Below are 12671 nucleotides of genomic sequence, written 5' to 3'. Positions count from 1 at the left end.
AAGCCTCCCAGGAACAGCTGATGGGCAGACAAATTAAGAAGATGAGATCCCACCAGATCAAATGATTTTATGAGGCATGAATCCCCAGGGGAACAATCTTGGGGCACCTACTAATATGGGAATTGGCAAATCCTCCCGGGGAAGCAAATTTTTTTTTTTTTTTAATGTCCACACATTATAAAATGCACAGTCATTTCTCCCCTTAAGTTAGTCACATCCTGAAAGCCAAGACCCCATGATACCTTCAGACCATAAACTTCCTTGGAGCACAGGGTGAAAAGTAATACAACCAACCTTTCTTAAGCGTAGGATGACATCATTAGCATACACTTATTTAATTCTCACAAAAATCCTGCAGGGCAAGCATAGATTCTCCTTTTTAGTTGTTTTAATACAGGGGAAAACAGAAAAGGAGAGAAATGAAGTCACTTATCTGAGGCAACACAGTGTGTAAATGGCTGAGCAGGGATTCAAGCTCACTTCTTAAGCTCTACGAGGTCTCCCTAACGCCCCTAAGCAGTCCAAGGCACCAGCAGCTCTGGGTCCAGGCAGCCCCAGGCTCTAATTCTGCTCCAGCACATTTCCTGGTGAGGGCCTGGACTGTCGTGTTCACCTCTGGGTTCCCAGGTTTGCAGCATTCTTCATACTTGGTAGGTATTAACATTTAAGGGAAGAATAGAAAAAAAAAAGACGGCAGAAAGAGGGAGGCAAGGCAGATGAAAGGAAGCAAAGGAGGGCACAGCAGCCTCTCCTTCCTTCAATGGATTTCAGCCTCTACTGCTTCCTATTGTAACAATTACCACATTTGTAATTATTTCAACTACTTACTTGTTTTTATCTGCTGTTCCCACAAGACTGTAAGCTCCATGAGACAGGGATTCAGTTCATCTCGTTTACCTCTGAATTCCCTAAATGCTCAATAAATACTTGCTGAGTGAAGACACGGGCCCCAGGTGGACTCGCCCACGCACAGACCCAGGTGCAAATCCCAGCTCATCACTTGTTATTCTGTGATCTTGGGTTCCTTAAACTCACCAGTTTCTTCATCTGTTAAAAGGGCATGGTAGGCCGGGCGTGGTGGCTCACGCCTGTAATCCCAGCACTTTGGGAGGCCGAGGCTGGCGGATCACAGGATCAGGAGATCAAGACCATCCTGGCTAACACGGTGAAACCCCGTCTCTACTAAAAATACAAAAAAAAATTAGCTGGGCGTAGTGGCGGTTGCTGTAGTCCCAGCTACTCAGGAGGCTGAGGCAGGAGAATGGCGTGAACCTGGGAGGAGGAGCTTGCAGTGAGCCAAGATTGCGCCACTGCACTCCAGCCTGGGTGACAGAGCCAGACTCTGTCTCAAAAAAAAAAAAAAAAAAAAAAAAAAGGGCACAGTAACTGTACAGACCTCAGCTTCTAAGGAGAAAGTACCTAGGTGAGTGCCTGGCATACAGCACTCACTAAATATCTTTGTTGAGGAAAGCAGGAAGAAAAGAAGGGAAAGATATCAGGAAAACAAGATAGACACATTCGGAATCAATACTGCCACAAAACGCAATAATCTTTCTTACTGCAAAAACATGCAGAACTGCAGGAAGCAGAGGTACACCCTCTGTTTCTCAGACATCAAACTTCATTCAGTGGCTGAATCAAACAAAGTATTTTTACAGGGCCCAATTAGACAGCTGTAGGATCCTGGCCAAAGGTCCTGTTTCCTTGTAAGTGATAATGATTTAGATAATCTGCATGCATCTTTGCAGCAAATTAGACTTCCCTGCATTCTAACATCTTTTTACTCACTTGAACCTCCGAGTAACCTGGTCCATTTTACAGATGAAAACATAGAAGCTGCTTGCTGAAGGTCACACCACGAGTGAGGGGGTGAGCTAGAAACAGGATTCAGGTTCATGGTGTGCTGGAGCCAGTTAGTATCAGGTAGCAAGAGCCCCTTGTTAAATTTTTAGGAAACTCTCAGGTTGGTAGATTCAAATTGTCCATGATGGCAGTACTTACACCACAGAAATTGGCAAGAGCTACAAATTACTTGGTTGTATCTTGGTTTGGGTTTTGTTTTGTGGTTTGGGTGTTTCTTTAGAGTGGCCCAGTTGTTAAACATTTACGAATATACCACTGCCTGGCACCCAGTTGAATATTCTACTACACCAAAAACGTAAGTCACCAAGGCTACACCCAACATGCTGAAGCAGAGGCTTGTTAGCATTCGCAAAGTGATTGCTGAGGGTAGATCATTATTTGCTTCATGTAAGAAATATTTCCAGTGCTGCTGATTGAATGTTCAAGAAACGATTAAAGGCTTGGCAATGCTTCTCTCAAATATCTTGTGCATGAAAAGTCTCAGAGATTGGTTAATTATAGAGGCTGCACATCGGTCACTTTATTCAAGGGCATTTCCAGGCCCCCACGGTGCCCATCCTAGATGCAGGCATGGACTGGATCTGCTGGCAATACTGTAATGCAGGCCTTAGGTGCCTCTCCCAGGAACGTTCTGCAGCCTGGATTACACTCCCCCATAGAGAAGCCCTCAGACCGACCCTGTTTACAATGTCAAACACCTGGTCTCCTTGTTTGACTCTTCCTGCCAATTGGAAGAGTCAGAACTCAAGCAGTCCTCCTTAACCTCTCTCTGGCCCTTCCATCTCCATACCCAGCCACCATCAAAGCCTGTCAAGTTATCCGCCTAAATGTCTCTTGGATTATCTGAATAGGATTTAGTCCATTCGTGCATTGCTATAAAGAACTGCCTGGGACTGGGTAATTTATAAAGACAGGAGGTCTAACTGGCTTGCAATTCTGCATGCTGTAGAGGAGGTATGGCTGCAAAAGCCTCAGGAAACTTACAATCATGGCGGAAGGGGAAGGAGGGAAGGAGGCACGTCTTCACACAGCAAGCAGGAGAGAGAGGGAGCGCAAAGGGAGAAGTGCTATACACTTTCACATAACCAGATCTTGTGAGAACTCACTATCGCGATTACAGCAAGGAGAAATCCGCCCTCTGATCTAATCACCTGCCACTGGGCTTCACCTCCAACATTGGGGATTACAATTTGACATGAGATTTGGGTGGGGACACAGACCCAAACCATATCAGTCTACTTCACTCACCTGCCCCATCTCTGCACCATCGTTCCTGAATCCAGCTTCCCATGATCTCAGCCCTAGACTGGCCTTTCCTTTCCATTCTTACCCAGCTCCAACCCATTTGCTACTTGTAGCCAATTTGCTACTTGTAGTAAATCTGATCACATCACTCTGTACCTTTCTCTCATTACCCTCAATGGCTGCCACTTGCTCTGAGAAAAACACCAATATTCTTGCAGTGGCTGACACGGCCCCATTGGCTCTGGCACCTCCCAGCCACACTTCACATCACTGCCTTGGCTGTGTGGTATTTCCCCTGAATAGAGGCTTCACCCAGACTCTGCCTTCTTCCTGGAATGCCTTTCCCCACCCACGCCCTCTATTGTGTCTTTGTCTGTAAGCCCTACTGCTCCTCCAGATTTGGGCTCAAGCATCAGGTTGTCAGGGAAGCCACCCAGATCCTTCATCTGCCTCTGATATCTTTCTTATATTCATTCATTCATTTGTTCATTCAGGTTTGCTGAGTACTACGTGCCAGGCACTGTTCTAAGCCCTGGGAGTATAGAAATGAACAAATCAAGCCACAATGTGTACCACAACAGAGCTTATAGTCTAGTGGATGAGAAAGACAAAGAACACCTAGGCAAAATATTTAGAACGGCATGACCTCACACAGCTGGGCTTCCTTCCCTCATCGCGGTTGTCTCCATCTTAAATTATTCATTAATTGCTATTGATCCTTCCTGCCAAGCTGTGAGCCCCAAGAGAGCAGAGACTCAGTCTGCCTTATTAGCAACTGTATCCTGAACACACAAGTGGTGCTTGGAACATAGCAGGTCCTCCATAGAGATCATAGATATTTATTGGAACCATTTCGTCTCAGGTGAATCTCCTTGAAGTCAAGTTGCTCGAGTGCTTGGGGCCTGGGAGGAAAAGTCCCTAATGGCTGAACTTCTCAGGCCCCCCTTATTTGAGAAGACTCCCAGAAGCCTCTTTGGCTGTAACTTTAAGTTAGATAAAGAGTCAGGAAACTTTTTCTCTAAGGGACTAAATAGTAAATATTTTCAGTTTCAGGGGCCAGACAGTCTCAACTCTGTTGTTATAGCACAAAAGCAGCCATAAACAATTATATAAATGAATAGGTGTGGCTATAATCCAATAAAACTATTTATAAAACCAGACTGCAGGCAGAAATGGGCTCACGGGCCATAATTTGCAACCTCTGAGTGAGATGATCCCAGATGCCCAACGGCTGATGGCAGTTGAGGAGGGATACTCCGGGCAGTCTGAGTCAGCCTCGGTTCTGCTGGCAGTGTCCAGCAACTTTCCGCAGGCCCTACATCAATCAGTCCACAGGGAGACAATCACAGAAGCTCAAGCTTCAGGTGTTTGCAGCCACCAACTTCTTCCTGCAGCACACAACACAGAAAAGCGGTTCCCTGACACCTTGAGGGAAAGAGACATTGGCCTGAAGGCCCCGTAAGGCAAGGATGGAAGTTGCCACATTCCTTCCTTCCATTCCCCAGGCTCCTCCAGAGGCTGAGCTCATTTCCGGGCCCTGCCCAGGCATGTGGCAGGGCTGTTGATGGCTGAGCAGCTGCTGCCCTCCGCCCCAGCCCGGCCTGCGTTCAGCTAGGAGACACAGGGTCTTTGTGCTTCTGCGGCAGATCGGGTGACGCTCATTGGTGTCTTTGAAATGAGACATGACATGTCAAAACGTGCCAGTTGTTAATGTTAATTTTCAAGAATTTGACTTCTGTTGGCAACTGGCAGAGGAAAAACAATCACTTTTTTTCATATGTGTATATGGAGTTATATTTACTGTGATCTTTGGGGTCTGTAGCTATGGAAAACAAGAATTATCTGAGGCTCACCTGCTGGTATGGGATGAGGCAGACAGATTAGTCTAGTATTTACAGAGCCAGAGAGCATTAATTGTAGCATTAACTCTGTGTGTAGAACGGCCGTGGGTGTTAACTGTTAAAACAGATATAAAAACATCACACAAGCTCCAGGACGGTGCTAGGAAGTGACAGTGTCCTATGCATAAGAGTACTCGGTCAGGTGCAGTGGCTCACGCCTGTTTATCTCAGCACTTGGGGAGGCCGAGGCAGGTGGATCACGAGGTCAGGAGTTCAAGACCGGCCTGGCCAAGATGGTGAAACCCCGTCTCTACTAAAAATAAAAAAGTTAGCCAGGCCTGGTGGCGGGCACCTGTAATCCCAGCTACTTAGGAGCCTGAGGCACCGAATTGCTTAAACCCTGGAGGTGGAGGTTGCAGTGAGCCGACATCATGCCACCGCACTCCGGCTTGGTAGACAGAGCGAGACTCCGTCTCAAAGAAAAAGAGTAGGTGACAAAGCTGCAGATGCAACTTTATCCTGAAGTTACAAAGGTGCTGAATATTAGAGCAGTGTTCCCAGAGGACTTGGCAAGTCTAAGTACAGTAAGTTATTGTGATGTTCTGGTTATGTCTATACCGTGAGGGAGCGACACTCGTGGAATGATGATGCCCAGGTGTCACTGTTCTCCAAGGACAGCCATGCTCTTGGTAGAACACTACGTAGAGCAGGGGTTCCCAACCTCCAGGCCACAGGCCAGTACCAGTCCATGGCCTGTTAGAAACCAGGCCACACAGCAGGAGGTGAGTGGCCCGTGAGCAAGCAAAAGCTTCATCTGTATTTATAATGGCTCCCCAGCACTCGCATTACTGCCTGGGCTCTGCCTCCTGTCAGATCAGCCGTGGCATTGCATTTTCATAGGAGTTGGAACCCTGTGCATGCATGGCGTCTAGGTCGCCTTCTCCTTATGAGAATCTAATGCCTGATGATCTGTCACTGTCTCCCATCACCCCCAGATGGTACAATCTAGTGGCAGAAAAACAAGCTCAGGGCTCCCAGTGATTCTACATTATAGTGAGTTGTATAATTATTTCATTATATATTACAATGTAACAATACAGAAATTAAATGCATAATAAATGTAATGTGCTTGAATCATCCCAAAACCATCCCCCCACTTCTAGTCCGTGGAAAAACTGTCTTCCATGAAACTGGTCCCTGGTGCCAAAAAGATTGAGGACTGCTGACAGAGAGGGTATGCGGCCCTCTATATGATCCCAGGGTTTCAGAGTCCCTTGGCTGCTGGTGCATGATGACGTTTTGTACCAACACACTGGTGTGCCAGGGCTTGTACTGACTCAGAGCTGCAGCGTGTCACTTCTCTGCATAACTCTTATACCTGAAGCAACGATCTGGGTGCTATGTCACTCTGGGTGCCTGTCCAACAGCACTGTCAGTAATGTGCTCAGGGAGGGGCTGCAGTCTCCTTGGTCATGCTGTTCCAAAGCACACATCAATGGAATTCAATCACAGGGAAGGAGAAAAGGCCAGTCCCTCCCTTTCCAAATAGTCCATTACTGAGAAATTAACTGCATCAATTTGATCAAATCTCAACATATGTGAAAGCAGAGGTTCCAAACTCAAAAAGCCCTAGGGGCAAGCAGGCAAAATTAGTGAGCACAGAAGGCTGGGTAGTAGAGAGTGGTGGGGATTATGGCAAGCTACCAAGGCACATCCTGCCTAAAGAGGGCAGTAGTGACTCAGCCCTGTCAAGTACGGCCATGTGGAAGTGTGGATCTAGGGTTGCCTGACCTGACTTTTTGAGAAATGCTAGAAACCTGGATTTCTTTTTTATTAATATACAATTTTCAAAACATTTGAGCCAAACAAACTGCATCCACGGCTAAATTTAGCCTGTGGCTGCTACTTGGCAACCTCTGCCCAGAAGCCAGAGTTGCAGGGTTGGGATAGATGAGTTTCATTACCACCAAGCAGATGTCTCGAGGTTCAACCTGCTAAGCCAGAGGGTGACACATTCACCTCCACAGACCCTGGCTCAGTCAGCACTTCAAGTTAGAAATGTCCTTTCTTCTCCTCTCCTGCTTTCCCCTAAGCTGCCTCTCTCAGCAGAGAAAGATGACTTTCCACCCTAACTCTAGAATAAGGCCACTGCTGAGTGCCTACTGTAGGAGCAACAGATCCTACAGCCCAGCCATTGTCTGTGCAGCCTGTTCATACCTGGGGAGCCAGGCCTGGGATCCCAGGTGGCTGCAGAAGAAGCAGGCTGTGGGGAATTATATTGGCAGCATCCTTCAGGAGGGTCAGATTCTCACAGGTGCATGGGCACCTGGCTGACAGCTAAACAGAAACAATGCCAAAACCACTGGTCACTTGGTTTGATTCTGTCCAGCTGATTATTGTAATTGGATGACAGGTGGATATTTCCTTCTCCTTTTCAATGGGTGTTGGAAAGTGAGTGGACCTAGCTCAGGAGTCACCCTCCTGGGTGGTTATGTAAGGGGGAAGTTTATCTCCTTCCACAGGCAGAACTCTTCCTGCCTTTTGGCTGCCTACGGAATAAAATCAAGTCCAACCAAAGTCAAATGCCAGGAAATTTCAGAACTTCCTCACATTCCATATTGCATTGTCTACAAAGATCTTTGAAATTTTCCCTGCTCCAGTACTCAGAGGGGATACAGAGTCAAAGAATGAATTAGAACAGAACCAACTACAATAGGGGAAAAGAAAGAAAGCATGAAGAAAGCTAGCAAGGAAGCAAGAGAGCAAAAGAAGGAAAGCAAGAAAGAGAGAGACACAGAAATAAAAACAGTGAAAAATGGCAGGATTTCTCATTTGGGGGTGATTGTGGCAAATAATGTGGAATAAGGAGAATAGTTTTGTTTTGATGGAGTTGCTACATTGAAGTTCTTTAAAAAGAGCTGTAGATTCAGAATTTTGTAATGCTGTGGATGGAGCCCTCTTCTGGAGAAATTTTTCAACAGGTATTACAAGATCAAAATGCAGAGATGTACACACTCACTCAGACGTGCACATAGAAACACTGTTGGGTACTTAGATGATATGACTGTCATTCAGGTGTAAATTAAATCCATAATTTGTCCTTTTCCTTACCTTCCACTAAATATAAATTAACTAGACTCCCCAAGCAATTGTATTTTTGGAAGGAAATAAGGATGTTTTCAAGAACATAGCTACACTTTAACCTAAACATTGAACTTCAGATTGAGGCTCAATTTACACATCCAAGTGCTGACACTTTTAGATAATGCAGTTATCGAGTATGTTGGTTTGTTGGGCAATTTCACTATAACACATAGAGGATACTTCTGGAAGGAAATAGATTTTACTTAATGGAAAACCCAAGGGCTAAAGATAGAAAAGGGGAGAAGGGAGGGAGGCAGAGTAGGAGGCATCTTAGGAGTCAGCTAAGATGACTGTTGGGGCTTTTAGTATAGACTGTGGAATTACACAAATTCTAGATTACATACTCAGCTTTGCAGTTTATTAAACCTGTTTTGGGACTTGCTAAAAAAAAATATTCAGACAGGTGAACTCTATCACTGACTCCTTTCACTAAATATTCCGTTTCCCTAGTGCTCTGGAAATCTTACAGGCTGTCATGTATTGACCCTGGAGGGGCAGGCGGCAGCACCCTCTTCAACCCTGTGTCTTTTTCCCTATCCAAAAGGTTCTGCAAATAAACACTGCTCTTAAAACAAAACACACAAATTTGCAGGAGCACTATAAGACACTGATTCTCATTGAAAATCCTGAAAATCAAGATTCTGACCCCAAGAGAGAACTCCCTACTTTATAGCGAAATCTCAGAATTCCATGGAACATTTTTAGTCACTCCCAAGTGACTGTCCTCCAAGCCTGAACCACTCCCTAAATTCCTAATTCTTGGGGGATTACTCACTCATTGTTAGAACTTTTGGTTAGTAGTAAGTGCTACCCAAATAGGGAGGGGAATCACATTTACCATGGAATTTCTTGCTCATTTCTTTCTTGATTTGTTTCATACTCATTACTTATCATAGACAAATTCCAGAGGCCACTTCTGGGACAGACTTTCCCAAAACACCCCAGGGGATAGGAGAGGTGACTGTTCAACGGTGCCAGCTTCCAGTCATTGTTGCTTAGAATTCCTCATCTCCTACCAAAATGCCTAAAACAACAACCAAGCCAATAAGCTTACAGAGACTGATGGCTTCCAAAGCCAGACCCAATGCTTTACAACTGTGGTGGAAAAAAACTTACAGGCTTGCCTGAACACCACCAGAGCTGAGTGACTAATTTGCTTTATTACATTGTTTTTCCCTTCTGTTTTCTCTCTGCCTCAGGAAAGTTTTGTTTTTGCTTGTCGACTCAAAGCCTCCAAGACTTTCCCCACTTTTTTCTATGGCACACAGAGTTCTGCCCGTGAACTTCTCGCTGGTTAACTGGATTGCATCAAAATGATTTTTCTGTGAGGTACTATTGCTACCAGGATATCAATTACTATCCTAATGTGGACATTTGCTCTGATATGCATAACAATTGAACATAGAAATAAGCCTCTCAGGGCAATCATTTCAATTCACAGCAAAATCTCTGCTTCCTTCGTCTAAATAAATAGAGTGAGCCTTCAGAACCCACCTGTGCCAGCCTGCCCTGGGTGAGGAGACACACCAGTTCATTTGCAAAAAGAACAATGTGCAGAGCCCTTAGTGCATAAAAATCGATCTTGGGGCCCTGTCACTTGGTCTGTCTTGCTCTAAAGGAGGCATAACTTTGGGTAAGCCCTGGAATATGAACTGAGGTTGAAACCTGCCAAGAAAGAAAGAGGACTGTGAAGTCCTGGAGAAGGCAGTGGTAAGTGCTCTCAGACACCGACAGCTCCCAGAGTGGCATGCATTGCATAGAACATCCTGTTGAATGTAATCCTATCCACTCAGCAGCTAGGAAGACAGCAGATTATTTTACAATGGAGAACTTGGAAGCTCAAAGAGGTTAAACAACTTGCCCAGGGTGGTACCACTAGCAGATGGCAGGAAGGATCTGTCTGAATCCTTTCTGTCTGAGGCATGCTCCAAACCGCCTTGCTAAATTGGGGTATACGTACACACATACAGCCTTAGGGGTCTCTAGGGTACAGGACATCTGGAAAACTGGTTCACAGCCAGGCTTGGGATCCATGGCAAGACTCAAGGCTGTAGGGACCCCAAGATAATCAACCAGAAAACCCTGGTAGAAAAGGAGCTATAACTGGGCAGTCCTCAATCGGGACTGTATATCCAAGAAAGAAATAAGTCAGGCGCATGGGAGCGGGCTCAGCAGCCGGGCACTTGAATCTCCCCTGGTACTATCACCCATCACTGCATTTCTGAGATGTTAGCTCATTTCCAGAGTCTAACCCCAACATTGCTCTAGCAGTGGTCTCCCTTAGAAGGCTGCACCAGTCTCCCCATCCCAGACAGTCCCTACCTGGGAACCCAACTCCCTTCCCCTGCCTCTCATCCGCAAACTCCCACCTGAGCCTCTACCCCGGCCAGGAACTCAACACTCATTCTTAGCACCCTGAGGCACTCCGTTTCTTTCCCTCCTCTCTGCCCGGCCCTGCCCTGCCCTGGCTCCTATCCACCCACTTGCGGGCTGCCAGCTCACTCCAAGTCCCAACACCTGCCAGAGAGGCGATGGGGGACTGGATCGGGGTGCTCTCCGAAACCACAGGCCCCTGAGCAGCGCTGGGCGTGCCCCCCGCAGTCGCCAGCACCCCAGGCCTGGCCTCGGAGCGCTGCTTTCCTGCACTCAAACTTCCCGAAATCCCTGAGATGCAGAGGTGATTGCAGGCGGACCGCGTCTCCCTCGCCCCGTCTCCTGGTTGGCGGGCCCTTCCCTCGCGCCGTAGCGCTCCGAGGGTTAACAAGCAGCTGCAGCCCGGGTGGGCAAGGCTTGAACTTTTCTCTGCGCTCCGCTCCCGCTCAGGGAAGGCAGCAGAGGCGGCAGCCCGGGATTGGGCCGGAGCTCCAGCTGGCTGGACAATAGGGGTGCCGGGGGCTGGGGCCTGCGCCCTGGCTGGGGACACGCTCCGGCCCTTTCGGGCCCGGGGTCTGAGAGCAAAAGAACCCCGATGCGGGTGCGGCCGGCGCCGGCGCCTTTGAGCGACAGCAGCAGCCGGGCTGCGGCTCTCTGCTGCCCCGAGGCGCCTTCCAGCGGGCAGCCGGGCTGTACCAGGCGGCCCGCGCGCCCTGGGAAGTCGGTGGTGCCTGCTCGGCCTCTCCAGCCCCGCAGCCCGCAATCCGGACCCGAGCAGCGCTTCGGCCGCTGGGCGTTGGGCTGGGGGAAACCGCGGCTCGTTGGAGTCGCCTCCAACTGAGTCTTTCTCCAATGCACCGAGCCTCCGGAGGAGGGAACCAAAGTTACCCCACTTGATGTGGGCGAGAATGTCGCCCCTGCTAGCAAAAAAGGACTGGGAGCTCTCTCCTCCTCCAGTGAAAGAACGTACACACACACACACACACACACACACACACACACACACGCACACGCACGCCAGAGTGGGAGCCTGTGTGTGGAGGGGTGCCTAGGATCTCTGGGCTCGGAATGACCTCCCTACCGAGCCCCGATCTGTCTTCGCCGCCGCGACCGGAGGCCCCGACCCCCCGAAAGCCCCCTCACCCTGCCCGTGCCGGGCGATCCGAATGCAGAAACGGGGCGCGGAGCGCGCCCGGCAGCCCCTCTTCCCTACCTGGGACAGGAGAACGCACAGAACGAGCGGAGTTCTCGGCTGCATTTTGTCCGACTAGAAGCGCCCGGCGGCGTTTTCATTCATGCACGCGGCTGCACTGAGCATATTTTCCGTGGGAGCCAGGCTTTGAGGAGAGGCTCTGCCTCGCCAGCCAGCCAACTTCCCAAATAGATCAGCAGCAGCATCACGAAAGCATTGGGTAGAGGCTGATGACCAGGACCAATGGCTTTACAAGACGGATTCCTTCATAACGCTCCCTAGTTTTGCATGGCAGATACGGGGTGAGCACCTCGCGAGGAGCGAGCCCCGCGGAGGTGGCAGCACATTTGCTTCTTTGGACTGTTGGGGCTCAGCCTCACAAATCACGCTTGGCAATGCCAGCTGATTCCACTTTTCCAGAGAATGGAATTGCACGGGGGACTGGCGGCCACTTCCAGCCTAGTGCAAAAAGATTCTCTTTATTAAAATGTTAATAAGATCCACTCTATTTCCAATAAATCAAATAAAATGACCCCAGCAGTTCCAGCCCTTTCTACGCCTGGCAAGCCTTGGCAGTGGATTTTTTTTTTTCTTTTTTCCTTTTTTCCCCCATTGTGGCCCAAGTCATGATGGTGTTTGGTGGTTCCCTGCCATCTCACAAATCACAAAGAGGACAGATCAATCGAGCTTGCAGAAAAAATTCCATCAAGGGGCAATAGATTTTATTAACTGCTCAGGTGAGAGTCTGACTAGCCACCTACTCCTCAAATGTGCATCTGGCACCAAAGCTGGGATCTGGATTGGAGGGAACTTCTTTTTTTATATGGATGTTACCTTTCAGAAGCTCTGAACTACCTCCAGGTACTCAGAACAGCAGTAGTCACTGCTTAAGGGATTTTATAAATGGGTTGCTTTGGGACTGAGGGTAAGAGGGACATCTAGGTCTGCCTTCCCTAGTAGGAATCTAAGAAAATGCAGGGAAGACCTTACCTTTCCATGCATCCTTTCCATGC

The 12671-nt window shown here is 48.1% G+C and overlaps 1 protein-coding gene across 1 annotated transcript in view; it reads right to left on the bottom strand.

Annotated features, from left to right (window-relative positions):
• CDH13 (cadherin 13) overlaps nt 1-11946 on the bottom strand; it is a gene marked incomplete at its 5' end in the record, with an annotated part of 1173335 nt that extends 1161389 nt beyond the window's left edge. Inside the window, 1 exon segment of the mRNA NM_001133193.1 lies at nt 11680-11946. Coding sequence (NP_001126665.1) covers nt 11680-11724 — 45 coding nt within the window.
• Nucleotides 11947-12671: the final 725 nt, after the last annotated feature.

Source organism: Pongo abelii, chromosome 18 (genome assembly GCF_028885655.2).
Source record: "Pongo abelii isolate AG06213 chromosome 18, NHGRI_mPonAbe1-v2.0_pri, whole genome shotgun sequence".
In the NCBI taxonomy this organism is placed as follows: domain Eukaryota; kingdom Metazoa; phylum Chordata; class Mammalia; order Primates; family Hominidae; genus Pongo; species Pongo abelii.
The sequence above is the reverse complement of the archived record's forward strand: the minus strand, read 5'-3'. Positions and strand labels throughout refer to the sequence as shown.